The 21902-nt window shown below is 40.2% G+C and overlaps 1 protein-coding gene across 5 annotated transcripts in view; it reads right to left on the bottom strand.

The window, feature by feature from the left end:
* MAGI3 (membrane associated guanylate kinase, WW and PDZ domain containing 3) overlaps window positions 1-21658 on the bottom strand; it is a 194052-nt gene extending 172394 nt beyond the window's left edge. For 4 of the 5 annotated variants that reach the window (XM_074977889.1, XM_074977890.1, XM_074977892.1 and 1 more), the window contains exon 1: window positions 21279-21658. In XM_074977889.1, the coding sequence (XP_074833990.1) occupies window positions 21279-21609 (331 nt within the window). In that variant the 5' untranslated portion in view covers window positions 21610-21658. The remainder of the gene's footprint in view (window positions 1-21278) is intronic. The other variant, XM_074977891.1, reaches the window with a different exon arrangement.
* Between the last annotated feature and the right edge of the window lie 244 nt (window positions 21659-21902).

Raw genomic sequence — 21902 nt, 5'->3', positions numbered from 1 at the left:
GATTGATAGCCCATTTGTTGTGCTGCATTTCCTTCCACATAAAAGGAGGGGTGAAATGGTCAACAGAATGAACTTTCTCAAGTAGAAAATGATGTATTATTCCTGCAATATGCCAGGTGGCATTACACAGAGTTGGATGACTGAATGAAAGGCCATTCCATTTTTAGTAATCTTTTGAACTAAAGAGCATAACAGTTGTGATTTCTGAATACTTTAAAGTTTCCCTGTGGAAAACTGCGTGCATTTTTATGCATAAATATAGATTAGATAGAAAGATCAAAGAAACTCCACTGACCTTGTATCTCAAGACCAGTACCTTCTCCCTGCAGGGACTTAATCTTTTAATTAGTGACAAGGAGCCTTCCATTTGTTCTAGGGACTCAGTTTCCACTGGCTTGGCACTGATCTACTAGCTACAAATTCAGGTCTTCCTCTCATACTTCTTGGTCTACAACAGAAGCAACCCACCATAATTTGATTTATATTGTCTGGCAAAGAGTTCTTCACGAAGTGCCCCATTCGCCTCTCTTGGTGAGTGCTATTTACCTCACATCTTTTTAAAGATCCATATAAAGCACCGATACTTCTGAATCATTGCTGCAAATCTGTCATGTGTATTCCTGAGTCTATATATCTATTCTTTACCTCACTGGATTGTAGATGACAGTAAGACACTTTGGCTGTGTCTACACTAGCCCTGAACTTTGAAGGGGGCATGGTAATTAGGGTGTCAGGAGATTACTAATTAAGTGCTGTGGTGCATATGCAGTACTTCATTAGTCAAAAATCTCCACCGCAGCAATTTCGAAGTGTGAAACTCTGACGTGTTGACTCGCATGTAGCCATGGGTACTTCAAAGGCCCCCGCTCCTTCAAAGTCCCCTTACTGCTTGAAATTCTTTTTTAAAAAAAAAAAAAAAAAAAAAAAATCTATATATTATAGTCCTTTCATAACCAATTGGCATTCACCAGGATCCAAATGACCTGCTCATAGAGGTCCATTTGTTCACTTAGTTGCCATGTCCACTCGAGAATAGGTGATGCTATACCATATGCTTCTATGTAAATTGACTGCCAATATACTTATATTCATGTGCATACAGTGCATATGCCTGCTAAGTCCCAAATAAGCTGGTTAAGTGGCTTGTTACATTAATATCATCTTAGTGGGACAACTACTTTCTAATACAGAAAGCTTAATATCCATTTGGGCATTCAGACTTAGAAAAAGAATGTACATTTCCAGAGTTCAGCTAGTTGGAAGCACACAAACCATAAAGCGAAATATTTCTATCTCAAGAATCATACCATTAGCACTTAAATGATTTAAGGCTCTGATGGCAAGCAGTTTACAATCTATTTAGATCTGCTTCCTTTACACATAATTGGCTGAAGGCTGTAAGAAATTTTTAAGAACTTTCACAGAGATAAGCACAAAATAGTGCAGGACCACAGGCTGTAATGTGCATTACAGAAGAAATATACACTACATAGAAATCAACTACCATCACTGCTATTTTGATTAATGTTAAATGAATTCATTAGCACAGAGCACTTAAAATTAAATATTAACAACATTTCCTAATGGGCACTCAATTAAACCTCCCCTCCCCCCAACACTTTCATCTGCATTAGAGAAAAGTAATTATTCATCTCTGTGCTACAGTGAGGCAAATGAAATCCATGGGATTAGGTATTCTTATATTGAGTAAGTAGGGCACATACAGAAGCCTTTAATTCAGAAAGATCAGTTAGTGCAGTTTTTATTTCCTCTGAACCCCAGCAATATGGAATATGTTGCAGGCAGTGGGAGAAAAACAGTTTTCAGACTGTCTTCAAATAAGTTACAACTAAATGTTATTAGCTGTTCAAAGGTCCATGCAGGAGGCCCTGCCAATCGTCATCTTAAAGAAACAGATGGACTAGTAAGTCAAGAACTAGCATGAAAACACACTTTGTAGGAGTCACCTCAGTTGTACCATCTTAGACACTAGTTATTTATTGCTAGAATTTCATGATTTACACCCTTCAACAAGCTACACAGCAAATACATTAAAATGGAAAGAAAGCGTCTCCGTAAAATTGAAGTGTTATTTCTAGCTACAGTATACGTGAACCTTTTTCAGATAAACGTGTCATGTATATGTAGGAAATCTGAAGGCACTGCATGAACAAAAATCTTTGTTATTTGACAGAAATCACATCTGGCTTGGCTGGCTCCAAGTGAAAAAGGATTTGTGATCTCAATCTAGCCACAAGTGCATGACAGCTCTGTAAATAAGATGGACTGCTCTTCATCTGGGGAAAATTACAAGTCAGAAATTGAGCAAGCACGATTTTATGGAGCTCAGGGCACCCAGAATATAGCATAGAAGTATTCCAGCCTGTCTTAAAAACAAGAGTGACCATACATTTTTAAGGCAAATTGAAAAGCCAGTACTACCAAATTGGGTACACTTGATTTATGTATTAATTACAATGCTCCCTTCTCTGTGCAGTTGCCCTGGGAAGCTGTGTGTTACAAGTGTTTACAGGTCTCAAGAAGGTTTGATGGATAGCTATGTGAAGACAGCACTGCAAATCTTTGTTCACAACTAAATGATGTAGTTCAAAATACTCAGTCCAATACCGTCAACAAATGACAAACTCCTCTGTCACATTCAAAAGCCATACTAGAATTCTGTTTCATTAAATGCTCAGGGCTTGTCTTGCAAATAAAGTGAGTAAAATTGAACCAATGCCCAGCAAATGCAAATATCTCACAATACTACTTAAAAATAGAATACCTGCAATAGGAACGGGTTTTACTACTTATTACCATGAAAGCACCCACATTAGCAGGGCACTATTCATATACACATAGGCCATGTCTACATTAGCAAGTCCTTTTGGAAAATCAGTCCCTCTTCCAAAAGAGCAAATGAAGCACCCACATATGAAATGCTCTCTTTCTGATTCCTTTCAAACAAATGTGGTGCTTTTTCCAGAAGACCTCTTCCTCTCCCAAATAAGAAGGAGCGCCCTCTTCCAAAAGATTCTTTTGCATAAAAGTGTGTGTAGATGCTCCAGGTGCCCTTTGTTCAAAAGGGCAAGGGCTGTGTGGATGCTCTTCTGAAAGAGCAGATTGCTCTTTTGATCTGCTTTTTTTGCGTGTGGATGTGCTTTTTTGAAAGATCTTCCAGAAGATCATTTTTTTCAAAGATCACCATAGTGTACACACAGCCTAATAGAGAGGAAGGTAACTTCCTGCATACAGTGTTAACAGTCTAATCTCATTGGAAATATTAGTGAAATTACTTCATGACAGTAGTTTCAGCAACAGAGGTAAAAAAGGTCAAATACTTTTGGTGATCTAATTTCTGAACTATTAAGAATAAGTGACAAAAAAACCAAAAAAAGCTATTAAGCACCATTCCACTGGATTAAAATTAGACTCTGCTTCTCTTGTACCAAAGAGGATTTCAAAATCCTCTTAAGTACATACATTAGGAGGAAATCACTTTCACAAGCCTCAAATTTTAGGTTTAGTTATTTTCGGATAGTTATGTGGATGTACAGGAAAAAATGAATGCTAATCCTCTAGGATTTAATGAGTTACATGAGCAAACTTTTTTAGTTTATTGGTGATTCCTCAACTTCTAGAGAGGTCACTTCAGGGCTCTATGTAGTTCTTATTTGCACAAGCACCTCAAAAGAGGGGAAAGCTTAAATAGTTGGCAATGAGCCACACCCTACCACCTGATTAAATCCACATCACTTACATGCCTAAGAAAACAAAGTTCAACCACAATATTGAGTATCAAAGTTCTCAAATCTTCTTGACATTGTTTTCATGCTTTTGTACTTTCACACTTGGCCTTGTAAAGCATTTTAAAATTTATGGATGCCAAGTAAGCATTTAACAGATGAGTTAAGACGAGACAGTGAGGCTAAAATGACTTGCTAAAGGTTTTGTAGAAAAGTCAGTAAAAATTGGGATGACTGACTCAGCTGCCTACTCAGACCAGTAGCCCACACCTGTGCGAACACAGAAAAGCTGCCAAATAAGGAAATAAAAGGGTAATTGTACTTCTGTCATATTTGTACTGTAATCTTTCAAACAATTCTCATCCAGAAAGGCACTTGATTCTATCAGTTTTTAAAAGGCCAAAGGAATGATTTTTGCTTAGATCCCTAAAATTTTACTTTTGGCACTATTCAAGATGCTATTTATCTGGACAATAAATTATATAATTTTTGTCCTGTGGCACCTTATAGACTAACAGATGCATCTGACGAAGCGGCTCTTTCCCCACAAAAGCTTATGCTCCAAACTAACTGTTGGTCTATAAGGTGCCGCAGGACTCTTGTTGTTTTCGAAGACAGACTAATTTAACTTCCTCTCTGATACTGAGTAATTTTTGCATTTTATTACAAATGGACTTGATCATTCAGCTGCTACTTATGGAGAAAAGCATCACTTTTCAGCAATTCTCAATTTCTTGCAGCCCTTTTCTAAAGCAGTTTAAGATCCTGTTAAGTAAAAGCCAAGTATTATTCAATATTATTAAAACGCCGCTTTCGGGGTTCAAAATTGACCCCGGAACTCCTCACAAGAGGCAAGGAATAAGGAAGGGATAAATGCTCCCATCAACTTTCTTCCATGTAGACAGACATGACAGTCCATCACCTATAAGTCTATTTTAGCTATGCCATTGGCATAGCTAAAATTGCATATCAGCCTCAACTTCTATCTCTAGTGTAGACATAGCCTTAGTTAACATGTCATTCGACAGCAATGGGCTAAGCAGTGAAGCCTCTGAATCAGGCTTGCACTAGCCCTTACCGTTTGTTTAATAATATCAGAGAGATAGCCATGTTAGTCTGTATTCTATCAAAACAAAAAGCAGTCATGTAGCACTTTAAAGACTAAAAAAAATTTTATTTTAATTATTTTGTTAATCTTTGAAGTGCTACATGACTGCTTTTTTGTTTTGTTTATTCGTTTGTTAAAACGAAATGTCAGAGAGGATGTATTCTAACTACAAATGACACAACTATTGTGCCCTGTCCAAAGCAGGTTATCATTCAAGTTTCTTACACCTTCGTCCGAGCCATCTGGTGCTGAGCATCAGATAAAAAAAGCAGACAAAATACACCTCAAATCTGATAAAGTTTATCAGTTCCTGTTCTGATATGAAAGTTAAAAATGGCACAATTTAATTAATCATAAAAATGTGCCCATACAATATAGTACAAATAGATATGGTGAACTAATCCACCAAATTATTTAACACCACAGAAAAACTGTCAGAACCAGCATTCCCTGTAATCTGGGTGCTTGTGTGTCCACTCAGAAGATATTTAAATGCCACCTAGTTGACTAGCAGAGCACCCAGAGCTAAGCACCCATTTCTGCTGGTGGTGCACGTTTTCACATGACTCAGTGCACATAAAAATTTATTCTGTGCATGAATGAAAAATGATTAGCGGGAACATGAATTAGGACTCAAACCAACCCCTACAGTATTTAGTATACAACGCTGAAAATCTAACAGTCAGCCCTTGTACAGCAGAACCTCAAGATATGCGCACTCAAACTGCACAAATCTCAGGTTAACATGACTGAGTGGTGGGGAGCTGGGAAACTGACCAGAGCAGCAGCACTCATCAGTTTCCCGTGTCCTGTGAGGAGCAGGGAGCTGGGAGCCAAGCTTCAGCTCCCCATGCTCACAGGGGAGGGGAAACTGACCAAGGAAGCAGCACTCATCAGTTCCCCTGTCTCCTGTGAGTGGCAGGGAGCTGGGAGCCAGACTCCAGCTCCCCCCACTCACTGGAATGGGCAAACTGACCAGAGCTGATGTGCTGGTCCTTTTCTTGGCTCCCCCAAGTAATGTGAAACTTTTCTTTCGTGAGGTTGCACAGGAACACAACCTCTGCGAAAGTCAGGGGTCTCCTGTACAAGTTTAATTTCTGAAATATGTTGCATATTATAATGCAGGACTAAAATCCAGAAAAATTTAGTTCTACCTTACTACACCATAGAAAATCTCAGTTAAGTGACAGACTGTTGTCTTAGCTTGTTCACACAGTATGAACACATACACATCACAGCTAAATACGTTTCTTTCAATAGCACTTAAATAAAAAAACAAACAAAAAAAGGTACACATTCCAATGAAAGATTACCTAACACTGTTGAATCCTGGCCAACAAAGGAAAAAAGGATCCACCTTCAAGAATTATTGATTTGTTTCTTGTGTGTGAGCGCCACCACAAAGAAATTATAAGTAGATCAGTTCTCTTCTCCTGAAGAACTGGCTAATATTTTTAAGCCCACTTTTAAAAACAAAACCAGTAATTCAGATGTCACACTGGCCTGGGCATAACGTCCTCTTGTTTAGAAGGAAGGAACAACCAGGATGGGAATGGAGCACAATTATATCAGAACTAGAGAGTGAATAACCACTTTGAATTTCCCTCTCATTCTGCCTCCTCACCCCCAACAACTTGAAGAAATTCAAGGGTGGGTTGAGGGGTCACCTGTAGATTAAGGTCTTCTTGTAATTTTCATACAAGCAACCCTGACATTTTCTTGGAATTGCTGCATCTATGTTGGTGATCTTCTCCCAGTTGGTATCCACAGTGACTCCGTTAAGGCTCAAGATAAGTAAATAGCCTCTCAAATTCTCTTTAAGCAAAGAATAAACAATTGACTAAAACTAATTGCCTTGGAAATCATTCCAAAGCCATTCACTTCTTTGTCAGTGTCTCATCTGGGAGCACATCCCACTCCCAGTGTGAGCCACTGAACAACTGAAAAGATTAATTCAGTACAGGTTCAAATAGCAATTAACAATTCAGAACTACCTTGGTTCAGATTTCAGCAACTGGCAGAACACATCAGCACTGATCAACCATTCTCTGTGCCACCTTATCCCCTCCTCTTGTTCTCTGTCCTGATTGCATTTAAGAGTGAACGTAGATTCGGAGAAAAACCACTTGTTTTCTAAATCAAATATAGTACTCTTAGTGATGTTAATTTAAAACAACCATTCGCTCACTGAACAGATTATGCAGACTTTGTAAAAAGTCAACAGATTTCAAAGGATGTTTCTTTAACACACATAGCAGCCTTATTTCAAATAAAGTATTCTGGAACAACTTATTTTGAAATAATGCTGTTACATGCAAAAATTCATTTTTGCAATTTCGAAATACAGTGTCTACACAAGTGGAGCCTATTATGAAATAGAGCCATTGGATGCACTATGGTTTATTTTGAAATTCAGTAGTCCTGAGTTATGCGAGGGTTGCATTCTCACTCCCCTTAGCATAACTTGAATTTTGCATGAGTTGGGGGGGGGCAGTTTTTTTCTGAAATGGAAAGCAGGTTCTGCAGCCAGGGAAGCAGCAGGAGCACCTAGAGCTCCTTTTGAAAGGTAAGTCCTGGAGTTTGGGGCACAGCTGGGGAGGGTTAAGCCTTGACATGGGTTGGGGTCAGGGAAGTGGGGGGGGGGGCAGACATGGAGCTGAGCCAGAGCCATGCGGTTGGGGAGGGTGGCGTGGACAAGACATGGAAGAGGTGAACCAGGCCATGGGGGTTTTGAACCGGGGCCACGCAGGTCCAGGTCAGTACGATTTTGAGTTGCACTTAACTCATGTTATGCGAGTTAAGTGCAACTCAAAAATCATGCATTTTGACAGATTATTGTCCTCTGTCCTGTACTCTCTTCTGTCTACACAGCCACTATGCCTCACAGAATTAGGTTAACTTATTTTGAAATTATTTCGATGTAGTTACATTGTATAGATGCTACGGGAGTTATTTCAAAATGGCTGTTATTTCAAAATCACTTTGCTGTGTAGACCTATCCACTGAAAGAGAACAATCCAAAACATCACTGGACCTAACCAGGTTATGCACAGAATCAAGGGCACACTCTTGTTCCTCAACTAACATCATATATGCCATCATGTGTCAACAATGCCCAGATGCTTTGGATATTGGACAGACTTCAAACTCTCTCAGACAGAGTTAATGGGCACAAAACAGACATCAAAACATTCCTGATCCACAAACCAGTTAGTCTACATTTTAATGTAGTGGGCCATTCTGTTAATGGTTTAAAAGTTTGCGTCTTATTGAAGAAGAATTTTCACTTTGTTTTGGAAAGAGAAACTGCTGAACTCTTTCGTATTCAAATTCAACACATTAACATGTGGTTTGAACTGGGATGCAAATTTTCTGTGACACTATAGGAGCTCTTTTGCATACCTGGCTGAATCTAATTCTTGACTCCCCCTCACCCCCCCAGCCCCTTTGCTCTCTATTTGCTCACCTTGATCATTTTTTTCTGATTTGTCAACCTTGATGTTTTTGGTTCTCTACGCCTTAAATATTGAGTCTGTTCTGGTATGGCTATGGTCTGAAGAAGTGGGTCTCTCCCACGAAAACTCACTTAATAAATTATTTTGTTAGTCTTTGAAGTGCTACTTGACTGCTCTTTTTTTCTGAATTAATATTATAGTTTCTCATATAACCCAAAAGAACCACCTAACAGCAAAACTATTAAAACCATCCGTAATGGTAGGTCCAAACTTCAAGACTTGCACTTACAAGTTGTAATATTACATCATCTTTTTTGACTGGTAGTTTTAAACCAGAAACTTATGAGTTGCAACTTTTGCTTTTTAGCACCATCAAGATCTAAAAAAGCTCCGAGGTGCAGTACATTAACTGCTCTCTATTTTGGCCAAATAATTCAAGTATTTGAACTAATTAACTAATGCTATGACAACTTACAAATAAGGAATTCCACATAAAAACTGTAAAAGGAAGCAAATCTTTTGTAAGCTTTAATAAAAAGGAAAATTTGGTCTCATTTGTAACACTTTAATTTCAAAATTCCTTCATAATTTCAGTTGAAATCCCCAATGCTAATCAGGAGTCATTTTCTGTTATTTTCTGTTTAGTTTCCATGAAAATAAAATAGCTTTTCCCCCTTAGTGAGAGGAGGATCTGCTTAGAAAAAAAACTCTCCCCACCCCCCAACAGAACTCTTTATATTGCTCAATCTGATTTAGGTTTAGGAAACACTGCCTTTTATCAGGGCTGTCTTTGCATTTTTCTGATCTGCTGTGAAAAAGTTCTCTCACACACACACAGGCTACGTCTACACTAGCCAAAAACTTCAAAATGGCCATGCAAATGGCCATTTCAAAGTTGACTAATGAAGCGCTGAAATACATATTCAGTGCCTCATTAGCATGCGGGCGGCCACGGCACTTAGAAATTGACACGGCTTGTCCAGATGGTGCTCCTTTTCGAAAGGACTCCGGCTACTTTGAAGTCCCCTTACTCCCATCTGCTCATAGGAATAAGGGGACTTCGAAGTAGCCGGGGTCCTTTCAAAAAGGAGCCCCGTCTGGACGGGCCGAGTGGCAGCGAGCCGTGTCAATTTTGAAGTGCCGTGGCTGCCCACATGCTAATGAGGCGCTGAATATGTATTTCAGCGCTTCATTAGTCAACTTCGAAATGGCCATTTGCATGGCCATTTCGAAGTTTTTGGCTAGTGTAGAGATGGCCATGCTGGGTCTTCATCTGAGACTGCTGTAACACAACACAACACAACAAAGTGGGCAAAACAGAGCAGGAGACAATCCTTCTGCAAGGAATTCAGCCACAAGTGTAGTAACGCATTTGTTTTTTAACTGAGCATCAGCATGGAAGCGTGTCCTCAGGAATCGTGGCCAAAGCATGAAGAGGCACTTGAATGTTTAGCTTACCTTGCAATAAATAGCTTGCAACTCTAGCTTCAAAAGTGCTATGCAAATACACCATCTCACTTTCTGGTAACACTGTAAATAAGAAGCAGGCAGCAGTATTTCCTATCAATATAAACAAACTTGTTTGCCTCAGCAAATGGTAGAAGTAGTACCTGAGAGCTCTAAAGTTCTATAATATTTTGGTTTTGAGTGTGGTTATGTAACCAAAAACTCTATATTTTTAAATTGCTTGTTCACAATAAAGAGATTATACTACAGTACTTGCATGAGAACTGAAAAATACTATTTTATTTATCATTTTTACAGTCTACATACTTGTAATCAAATATAATCTGAAGTGAGCAGTGCACACTTCATATTTGGTGCTGTAATTTAAATCAATACTGAAAACGTACAAAAACATCCAAAATATTTCATCTTTTAACACTGCAATTAACTCAAATAACTTAATCATTAGTTAACTGTAATTAAATGCAAAGAGATGGCTGAGTTAGTCTGTATCTTCAACAACAAGAAGAAGTCCTGTGGCACCTTATAGGCTAACAGATATTTTGAGCATCAGCTTTCATGGGCAAAGACCGCTTTGTCTTTGCCCACAAAAGCTTATGCTCCAAAATATCTGTTCCTTCATATGGTGCCACAGGACTTCTTGTTCTTTTTGTAACTAAATTAACAGCCTTACTTCTTATTCTTCATAGATTCCACTAAGCCTTTCCTAACCAACATCAATATATAATGTCACTGTCTCCTACAAGGAAGAGAAAGAATCTAAGTCCCTGGCGGGGGGTGGGGGGGGGAAGGACAAGTTAAAAAACAGTGTTGAGTGGTTTAATGATTTTATTTCTTATTTGTTGGCAACAGGAACAAAGGACTGGTGTACTATCTGAAAGAACCTACAGGTTTTGCAATGGATGGGAACATGAAAATATTAATTTTTTTGAACTGTTAAGCAATCCATATTACCAATATCCTCCTAGTTTCCACAGAGTTTTGAGAACAAAAGTAAATTCAGTCAACATTTATTTTTCCCACTGAAAGTCAAGAAAATTCCAGTCGTGTTACCATCTAGAAGACTACCTTCTAATGCAAAGAACAAAATAAAGTCAGGATATTAGACTGTTTTTAAAAAAAGCTAGACAACTAAGATTTATTTGCTGAACCAATATACTGGCCTACTGCCAACTTGCAGAGAAATACCAAATCAACATAATGACTTTCTTCATAGAAGTGGTAATATCCCAGGGCATACATGTTGTCAGCTGGCTTTTATAAAAGGTGCATTAATTATTTTGCTCATTGTGTGAGCAGCCTCTGAATTCTGTAAGCATTACACCTCTACCATTTAACTGCAATCCTGTAAAATGTTTGCCCCACAATGAGATTTTATATCCACAGCGAATACAACAGAAAATTTAAATTGAGGTCTTACGTACTCAGCCAAGTATTACAAGCTCCAGTGTCGAATACTTTTGGGGTCAGTGTTTGTCACCTTTATTACCATCCATCCTTATTCAGAGGATGGGCAGAGTCAGAGCAGTGCACAGTTTACCGTTCTTAATTGGAGTATGTTACTACTTATATCTGTATAGCCTCAAATATAGTTGTACTGCTCTTATTCTCAAGATGGAAGGAAGATATTAAGCGATCTAACTCCAGGCTAGAGAGTCAACAGCAGAAGGAGATTGTAGAGCTCCTGATTCCCAGGTATCAGTCCAATAGATCACAGTCTATAGCAATGAGGCATCAAGTTTAATAAAACTAAATGGACCTAAAATAACTCCAGCTAGCAAATACTGATGACTGTGTGTGTTAGAACTAACAAAGGTGGAATAGCAGATATTACAGAACAGCTATTCAGAAATATTCTTGGCAAAAAATATCAAATTTCTTTTTCAATGCTCATGCTGTCTGCCCCCTTGCAACACACACTTTGCATTCTTGGATAATTAAGATGGACAGGTCAGTTTCACCTTCGTTAGCCAGTTTCCAGTCTTCGCATTTTTTATTTCTTATGCATTACTACAATGCTACATTTCCTTACAAAAACACCAAGTTATAATAACCCAGTGCTCCCATGAGTTGTGTCATTTTATTTTTATAAAAACAAAACTTCAGGAATAACACGCACAAAATAAAGACAAAACGGGAGCTTAACGTGACAGCCGAGAGTGGGTGTGGCCCTGGAAAGCTTTGCAATTCTAAGCAATGAAACATTTTTTCTGGTATCCATTTGGTGAAGATCTATGTATTATTAGGACATAAAGCCGATACATGCCCTTAATTTCCACTAAAGTAAGCTCTATATACAGCTCCCAGGTTCTATTCAAGAAGAATACATTTCATTTTTGGGTATTATACTTTTATTGGACTATTTCAGTGTGAAGAATATTATGAATAAATAGTGAAGAGATCAGATCAATCATCAAAGGAGCAGTCAAAAGAATTAACAAATGTCACGCACATTATTTTCCCATTTTGCAATTACTACTGTGTCAGAAGGAAATTAACCTGTAAATTGGTAAAACAACTGCCATAATAAAAGTTCTAAAACCTCGAATTATTTGTTAGATTAGACCACATGGCTTCACAATGTGTTGAATTTTGTATTCTGCTAGCTTTAATAATTAATTACCCAAGAGGTAAATAGTTAAGATATTCACAAAATTTCACACTGGCTTTAAAAACTGCATTCCAGGTTGCCAAGCTTTCTAAGAAAGCTAGAGTAGAATTACAGTTCTTCTACACATTTCAAATCTATACTTCAGCTAGTAAAGATGAATATGTCTATCAAAGCTGTAAGAGGCTGGGAGTGCCAGGGTCCACTACACAGAGCTTTGGTCCTACAGTCCTGCTACACACAAAGCATGGCCATGATTGGTCTAACCCTCTTCTGGTCAAATTATAGACTAGTATTAGAATTAAGAAAATAAAAACAGCCATACTGCACCACACCAAATGTCCATATAGCCTAGAATCCTCTCTTTTGATGACAGGCCTGTGCTTGTACCCAAAGAAGGACTGAACAGAAGATACAATCCTCAAGTGATCCATCCCCAGTTACCCATTAACTTCTGGCAAGTATTAGATCAATTATGGACCCGCTTCCCCTCTGAGGAAAAAGTGCTGTAAAACTGACTGGCCTGGTCAAGCTAAGCAAAAAGCAAAGAATGTTTAAAGGACAACAATGACCGCACAATAAAGCGCTCCAAAACTAGTGTACAACACTGAACAAAACATATAGAACATCTTCTAGAAGATTTATGATGTCCCTTAAAAGGAAAAAGGTGACAATATCAAGGCACACCTCAACTTGATAGTGTGAAAGAATATGATCAACCCCTAAAATAGAACACTGAAGTTTTTCAACTGATCTCACAACTAGAACTCTTATTCAGAAGATGTACACTTACTAATAAACACAAAATTAAAATAGCAACTGACGAGCACAGCTATTACTAATCTCAACTTAGGTGAAATTAATCAAGGGTATGGAATATTCAATATTCAAAACATTCAAGCTGGCAGACTGCATTCATTTTTAAATATTGTAAATACAAATCACAAAACATTCCTGAGTTTATAAATGTGATGCCAAGTGGGGAGAGGTGGGCAGGGGAGGGAGAGGAAGAATTACCAAGAGTTCCAAAAACAGGAACTTTTATACAGAACAATTCCTCCTATCGTAGTTTTAAAGACAACACAACTGGAAACACAGACATGAATTAAAAATATTTCAGAGAAGGGACACTAAACATGGTAAACTTTACCAGTGCCAGTCTCACACTCCGTGTCTACACGAGCCCCTTCCGAAAGGAAGGGGAATGTTAATGAGGTGCTGCCACGAATATGCAGCACCTCATTAGTGCAATGGGAGCTGCAGCGATTCGAAAGTGTGGCTTTTCAAATCATGTGCCACCCGTGGAGACAGGACCTTCCGAAAGGACCCTCCCAGTTTTCGAAAGCCCCTTCTTCCTAACACCAGATAGGAAGAAGGGGTTTGCGAAAACTGGAGGGTCCTTTTGGAAGGTCTGCATCTCCATGGGTGGAGTGCGATTTCGAGAAGCCGCACTTTCAAATTGCTGCAGCCGCCATTAGCTAATGAGGCACTGCATATTCATGGCAGCGCCTCATTAGTATGTGTCGAACCCGCTCACTAACATGCCCGTTCAGAAAGGAAGGGGCTCACGTAGACCCAGCCTCTATGAAGCTGATCTCAATCCTTCATTTTCAGGTGGTGGTTCTTAAAATTCTTGTTCTAAGAATGCCAGTTTTTAAGAGGCACTCGTTGCTCTTTGCAGCTTATTCATATTAAACCAGTTTGTGTCAGAGCCTTCTACAGCAACAAGTTACATCATAAATGGGAGATACCAGTAATAATGAAGAAATCCATTTATGTTTACAAACATCATGTTTGCTAGTCTCATGTATTAATATTGATGGTATTGCACCATTTTTGATGTAACAGCAGAGTGCTCAAAAGATGCAAAAGCAAACTTAAAAATCATAAATCATAAAATATAAATTCTGAATACAATTAACCCCCAAGCAAAAACCTCAAAGTCCACCACTTCTACACTAGCAGAAGAACTTAAATTTGCTTAGCATCAGACACATTTTAACATCAGGTTACTCCAATCTAAATATGGTATGCCAACTTTCCCAAGAATCTAATCCAGCACTTAAACTGAAGAGCCCCCAGGTGTGCTTTTCAAAGGTTTTAAGGGCAGTAAGGTACTTCATTCCTATTGAAAAATCAGAATGGGGTCACAAACCCATTTGACTGTGAAAGACTTTTGATGCTAACAGATGTGGATTTGATAAACACACATTCAAAACCAAGTGTGATCATCTGTGCAATGACATTGAGATCCTAAAAGTACCTATAATGTAGTCTGTATACTAATGTAGTGTAACAGTAATGTGTTTTTTACTGAAGCAGGGAATTCCAGAACATTTTTACAAATAAGATGACCACCTGAGCTAAAGATTACTATATGAGAACGCTACCGATTAAACAGGGATTGAGTGATTTGTCAAAATTCAAACAAGAAAAGACTGACGGACACGGAATCTCAGAGTTCTGACTCCCTCTAGCCCAGCCATGGCCATACTGCCATAAAAAGAACCTATTGAACAGCACAGGAAAAATAGCTTTCCCCCAACCACAGAAGAACAGTGTAAAGCAGCATTTCCCAAACTCTGTTCTGTGAATAGATTTTGATGCTAGGGATAAATATCAGAGGGGTAGCCATGCTAGCCTGTATCTTTATTTTAAAAAAAAAAAAAAAAAAAAAAAAAAGTCCTGCGGTACCTTATCGACTACCAAATTTTTGGAGCATAAGCTTTTGCATGCAAAGACCCACTTTGTCAGATGTGGGTCCTTCTCCACAACAGTTTATGCTCCAACAAATTTGGTAGTCTATAAAATGTTAGCAATATTTTTTTCCTTCTAAAATATCAAAAATCCAAGGAACAACCACCTCTCGACAGAGTACCATTGACAGAAGTGCAGTGTAGACACTTCTTTCGACACAGAGAGCTTCCAATTGCCAAGCAGTCCTCTCTACAGAGCTGCCATTCTGCTTTCTGGCACCACAGGGCAGTACAGTCTGGCAGTTCTCTGTGGACAGAGCAAGCTGTGTGTAGATGCAACCTGCTGACAGAGGTTCTGTCAAGATTTCCATGTAGACAGTTAAGTTCTGTTGACAGATGCTTCTAATGTAGACAGTCTAGGGGTGCATCTATACTTGCATTCCTCTTTCGAAAGAGGCATGCAAATGAGGAGTAAAGAGACTTCTAAGTTGCCCAGGCACGTCAAAGTACCGGCGGGTTAGCCGCGGATACAGGCGAGCCAGCACTTGGAAGTTTAACACTTAGCAGTTGCCGCAGGGGAGAATTAGCTTAATCAAGTGCTGCATGTGCAGCACAGCACTTCATTAATAATCTCCGGACACCCTACTTACCATCCTCCTTTGGAAGTAGGAAGGGAGTATAGACAAGCCCTTTGACATCTATGTATGATCCAAGCACAGGTAATACTTTTACAAGTCACTAATAGTCCTAATTCATTACAAAAGCTTCATTAATCTAGATGCAAAGCTTTACTGTTTAGGTGGTGGTTGGCAGCATTAGCAGGTACTTCGTTAATCCACAGGTGGTATGGCTTTGAACAAACACTTGGATGCATGAGGGAGAAGCAGCAGTGCTGAGCTCCCCTCCAGTGCGCTGATGAAAGTGATTCACGTGACCCTCTACACTCCTGCCACAAGTTGCTGACCCCCTGACTTAAGCATTCACAATATCTGGGTAATGCTCTGGCAACTGGGCTTCATAACCTGCCTAAATATTTGGGAAACTGTGGATGGAAACTTACTGTGGCCAGAAGGCTAATTTTTAAGTAAGCTCAGTGCTAAGAGACGTTCATTTTACTGAAGTGGAGGCTAAGTTCTCCACTTATTTTCTTACTAGTAATAGCACAGACAGCACTGCAAGCTTAATCCATGTGCTTTTTTACCAATAAGTCTCCTATATACTGAGGAAGTGAAAGTGAATTCTTAGTTGATGATGGAATAATTTGGTCTCCATGGCCTCTATTGCTCCTTAGCCTCACTGTGGAATCCGTAGGCTGCGGACTAGCTGGCAGCCACAATTAAACAACAATATATTCAAGTATGAGGCAAAGTTCACCTCAAGCACACTATGTTTGACATAGACTGTTTTGGTATTTATACTGTATGGTTAGATGAAGCCTTACACATCTGCGTCACTACTGTTCTCAACTTACAAAGGATAGGTGTTATTCAACTAAGCAGCAGACCATGAATTTGAACCAATAGCAAATAAAAATCAGATAAGTGCTTATGGTAGTAACTAAATGAGGGCAACAAACAAAGGACACTAATTTTTCCATCTGTGAAAAAGGTCATGCCTTGCAATGTTAGCATTCATATCTTTCATTAAAGCTAAGCTAGATCCTGAAATTTTCATTTTAGATTCATTAACAAGCTTGCTAGAAATACCCACAGCAAATTTCTTTGATATCAACGAAAGATACTGCCTTCCTTAAGGAAGAGCTGTGTCGCACTACCACACTCAGGCATCCCCAAATGCCTGCTCAAATAAATGCAATCTGCAGTGTTCTAAAGGATGAACAAATTTGGATTATTTTGAACCACAGAATGGGGGAAGGAAGCAAATTTTGGAATGGGAAACTAGCTGAAACGTTTTCACTGACTGCAACTGTACCAGTATTACACAGACAGAGAGTGATGTTTCAAAATGTTGTATAAATGATTAAATCTAATAAATACTGAAGTTGCCAGAGAAGTATCTGTATCCAATATTTCTATTTAGCTTAACTTTCAATTTGACTTAGTACAGAAGAAAAAACCCTAAGCTATATTCCTAGTTCAATTTGCTCCAAAATTTAATTCTAAAAAATCCCCTCAGTATTAATTAGAAAACCTAGTTCTCTTTTCACTGCTGTAGCAATACATACTGCAGCAGATACCATTCCTTGCTTGTCAAGTTATAGCCCTAACGCATTGTGAAGCGCTGCGCATATGACTTTATATGGTGGACTGTTCTTCAGCTAGGACAATGCTTCACACGCAAATGGTAGGAGAAACCACCCAACTGAGAAAAACTGATGTTGAATCTCTCTAGTCTGGAAACATCTGTGGTCCAGCATGATTTTAGTTAACCAGATATCCACTTATCGTGGGTGTGGCCAAGTTTCCTGTGGTCCCATTTTTTTTTTTTTTTAAAAAAAAAAAAAAAAAAGACAGCCACCAGTTATGGCTCCTAATGTTTGGTGCTGCTGTTTAGCTGTAATTTACTCCTAAACGTCTGTTAAAAGCCCAGTAAGCACTGTAAGTGCTAGACAATATCGGCATCCCTTGGTTCAGCAAATTGTCTGGTTTGGCACTGGTCATGTCCCAAGGGCACCAGACTAGAGATGCTCAACAGGTCCAATTCTGCTCAAAAATTTTGCCAGGGAAATGTAAAATGTATGTATGTTGGAGAACTACCTGGGAGGAGACTTGGACCCTGAATGCTGAGATTCTAATAACATCCTCTGCAGAGATATAGATAGGAGAAACTGAAAGGATGTAAATATGCCTAGCTCAAGGTCAGTTTTTATAAACAGGTGACTGAGTAGCAGACAAAGCAATAGAAGTGGGTTCTACATGTAACTAAGACACAGATGAAAATTGAGTGAGTTAAATCACGACAATATTGACATTTAACAGTGTAGGAATCAAAAAAATAGGAAGTTCTAAGAAAAACCATTCATAATTAAAATCTGCTTAAACTTAATATTCATACCTATATTGTGCAGAATTTGAGAAGCTGTAATGAGCTTCAGATTTACAGCCATTCATCATTAGTCTGTGACTGAAGGCAATACTATTTACCATTCATTTGACATTTGAAATCCATTTGAGAGAATTTTATTGCAATATGATGTGATATTCTTGGTTAAATATATTCAAATTAATTCCATTCTGTGAGTGAAAGCTGAGTTTTCTTTGGAAAGCGAAATCATCATCAAGAAATAGCAATAGGGAATTCTAAGAATGTTCAACAACTGAGATTTAAGAGTTTTTAAGTAAGCAGTACACATTAGTATGGAGGTAACTTTCAGAAAGTCAATTTCCTAGTTTTGCTTGTGACACTAGGTCTTATCAAATAGAGCAGTGTTTCACAAACTGGCATTTGTGCCACCAGTGGTAAGCAAAAGGATGTCAAGGGGTATGTGGCAGAAAATAAATTACTAAAAAATCAGAAGATCAGCACTGGGACAGCATTGGGAGAGGGGTTACGCCAATACGATCAAAATCCCAAAAGGGGTATTCAAATGTTTTAAGTCTGGGAAACACTGAAATAAGAGTAACGCTAAAATCAGTCCCAAGCTATCTTCACATGTCATGTTATAGCCAAAAGAGAAAGCTCTGGTAGGGTACGAGACACAACAGGCAATCAGAAAATAATCTAATCATTTATTTAGAAGTCTCTAAATTTCACATGACTCCAAGTGATTCTCTGAATTTCATGCAGATTGGTATAGACATAAGCTATGTACCTATACATTCACATCTTTGTAGCCATAAGAATAATTGCTACTTCAAAATCATCTTCCTCTAGGTTAATCTCTACTATTATAATTTTCTGTGTAGTGCTTTAGACCTGCTGTTCAGTACATACAAAAAAGCTGCCTTAGTACTACTACTAAGTACAGCTGACTGTAGTTTAAAAAAAAAAAAAAAAGCTAACCACCCTCCTGTCCTTTGTAAATCTCAGATAAAAGGAAAACAAATAAAAGTGGAACATCCTTTCTTAAAATTCTGCATTCATATTTATCAAAGACATTCAAAATTAATCATAACAGCACAGAATCTTCTACTTCCCCAGGGACATCTGATATTTTACTCCCAGACATGTTCTATATTTTAAAAGTAGCCAATGAATATTCCTAAGTTTTTTTTTTGAGGTTCTTCTTTTAGTTTTTCAAAATGAAGATGAAGAGATTAAGATTTAATATCATTCTTGCACCTTCTGATTATACAGCTGTTAATGCAGTAAGAAATGTGACCAGGACCAAAGACAGAACTGACTGTATTCAAAAATACACATTTGCTCATTTGGAAAGGAAGGGCATTCTCCCAGATGCCACTCATAGCTACAGCAGACACCTTTTGAAACTAAAAAGTAACCTTAGGTATAATACACAAACTTCACACGTTTGGGAGTGTGAAAGTATTATGTCATAAGCACTCAAGTGAACTACAATAGTTGGTTTGGCTTCATTCAAAATGAAGCGGCATGACCCATGGACAGATAGAAGCACAAATGACAAACCTCTCAGGAGAGCAAAATTATAATGTTGAAACTATAAAAGATACCTGCTGAAAGAACAGTCTATTAGGAGACTAATATCTTGCATATGGATTGGCTTTCATTGGCAAACCACAAGACAGTCTTCAAGTAGGTACATTTGGACTCGTGTTTTGTGAAGAATAAAGCTCACTTTACTCCCAGATGAGGGAAAACTACAATAAATTTAACTTTATCCTGTCCACCCTCTCTCCCTCAACTGCAAAAGAATCCATTTTAACAAAAATATCTGTAAACCTATTCTACCTCTTTTTATACATTCACGTGATTCTTGCCAAATAAAAATGCGATTCTCTAAAAAGACCAGATTTTACAATAAACCCACTACTGGCCTCAGCAAGAGCCTTTTCTGACTCCATGTCCCCTGCCCTCCCTCAAAGATTACCATGAGCTCTCAAAAAACAAGTTTCCTGCAAACTCCACTCAGACAACAAACAACTGGCTTCCCAAAGTGTGTTTTGGGAGCATTGTATCATGTATAAAATAGAAAACTGGAACAGAAGTTGAAATACAAGATAGTCATTCCACTACTGCACTGAAATGACTTCATATTCTGTTGGATTTTCAGTTCTGAAGTTCTCCTAAGAGGGCTACAGGGCCCACACCAGGGACAGACAGACACCTTGTGAGAACTTGTTTGCTCAACCACAAACTTAAATTACAATTACAGCAGTTTATCCCAGGGATTCCTCCCAAGATAGAAACAGACAGATGCAAGAATTCCTGTCCTTCCAAAGCTCAAATAAAATGGATGATGGAAACAATCCTGGAACAGCCCTCATAGAATTTGAGAGAGAAATGGTTTTAAAAATCCAAGTAACCACGTAACATAACATGCATCAGATTACAGTGGGCATAAATCCCTCTAGGAAATGCAATAAGCTCAATATACCTGCACAAAACAAACCTAGTCTTGAAGTACAGAAATGAAAAACAATAGCGATGGAACTCATATTTTTGACTACAAATTCCCTCGGTTATAATTAATAAGAGCAGAAAAAACCCACAGAAATGAAACATGCTAGAAAGTACGTTTCCACCAAATATCATTCCAGAACAGACTGGCTCTTAAGAAGGGCTCCCATGCCTCCCACACCCACCACACAGAAGAGGTGCTCATTTTTCTAGCCAGACTAGTACAGGGTGGACAATGATTAAACCAACTTTACAGAAAAGCAGGCCCGCCCAGCCGCCAGGTTAGGTGCAGAGTCCACTGGGCCTGGGTGTGGGGGGACAGACCCAGAGTTCTTCCATAACCACTTAACTAGTTCAGGTATAAGAAACACGGGACCCGACACAAACCACGGCCCCACGAGGCCAAACGCCCGGGCCAGAGGAAAGAGAAACATACAAGCACACAGCCCGCCCGGCGGCAGAGAAAGGAGACAGGCCCCGGGTGCTCCCCTACGGGCAGCGGTGCGGGAGGGCCACGGCGGAACCGAGCAGGTCCCGGGGAGAGGCCAGGCACGCCCTTGTCCCAATGGCAGCAGGGTGGGGCCGGCCCATGGGGGCGGGGGAAGGCGAGGCGAGCCGAGCCGAGCCGAGCCAAGGGAGAGGGGAACGCGTCCCTCTATTTGAAAGCCGGGGCCGGGGCCGGGGCCGGCGCGGACTCACCTGGGCGCACGGTCTTGAGGCGCACGGGCTCTCTGAAGTGGCGGATGACGGCCAGCGTGTCGCGGTGCGTGAGGCCGCTCACGGGGGTGCCGTTCACCTCCAGCAGCACGTCCCCGGGGCTGGGGGGCTTGCCGGAGAGCAGCACCGGGCCGGGCCCGCCCGGCTCCCCCGGCGGCAAGCGGCCCCCAAGGAAGGGGAACTCGCCGTGCTCGGCGCCGCCCCGCAGCAGGTCGGGCTCGGGCGCCCCGCCGGGCGGCGGCGGCCCCCAGGACACGGCGCACTCCTGTACCTTGCTCAGCCAGTGCCGCTTCTTGCGCAGCGTCTTCGACATGCCGCACCATGGGGGGGCCGGGCCGCCTCACAGGGCCGCTCGCGCAGCCAGCCGCGGCTGCCTCAGACTGGCGCCAGTCAGCCCGCCCTGCGCTCCGCGCGCCGGCCACGCCCCCTCCCGCAGCCCCCCCGCCCGTGGTTGGCCCCGGCCCCGGCCCCGGCCCCGGCAGGGCCACACCCCCTCCGCCGAGAGCCCGCCCACGCCGCCAAGTCCGGCCTCGCAATAGCCGAGCACTGGAGTGGCGTCACAGGCCCTGTCCCTCTGTCCCTGTCTCGTGCCGCTGGCGGGGCCCT

Source organism: Carettochelys insculpta, chromosome 26, assembly GCF_033958435.1.
Source record: "Carettochelys insculpta isolate YL-2023 chromosome 26, ASM3395843v1, whole genome shotgun sequence".
NCBI lineage: Eukaryota > Metazoa > Chordata > Testudines > Carettochelyidae > Carettochelys > Carettochelys insculpta.
This window is presented reverse-complemented; position numbering and strand designations above follow the sequence as displayed.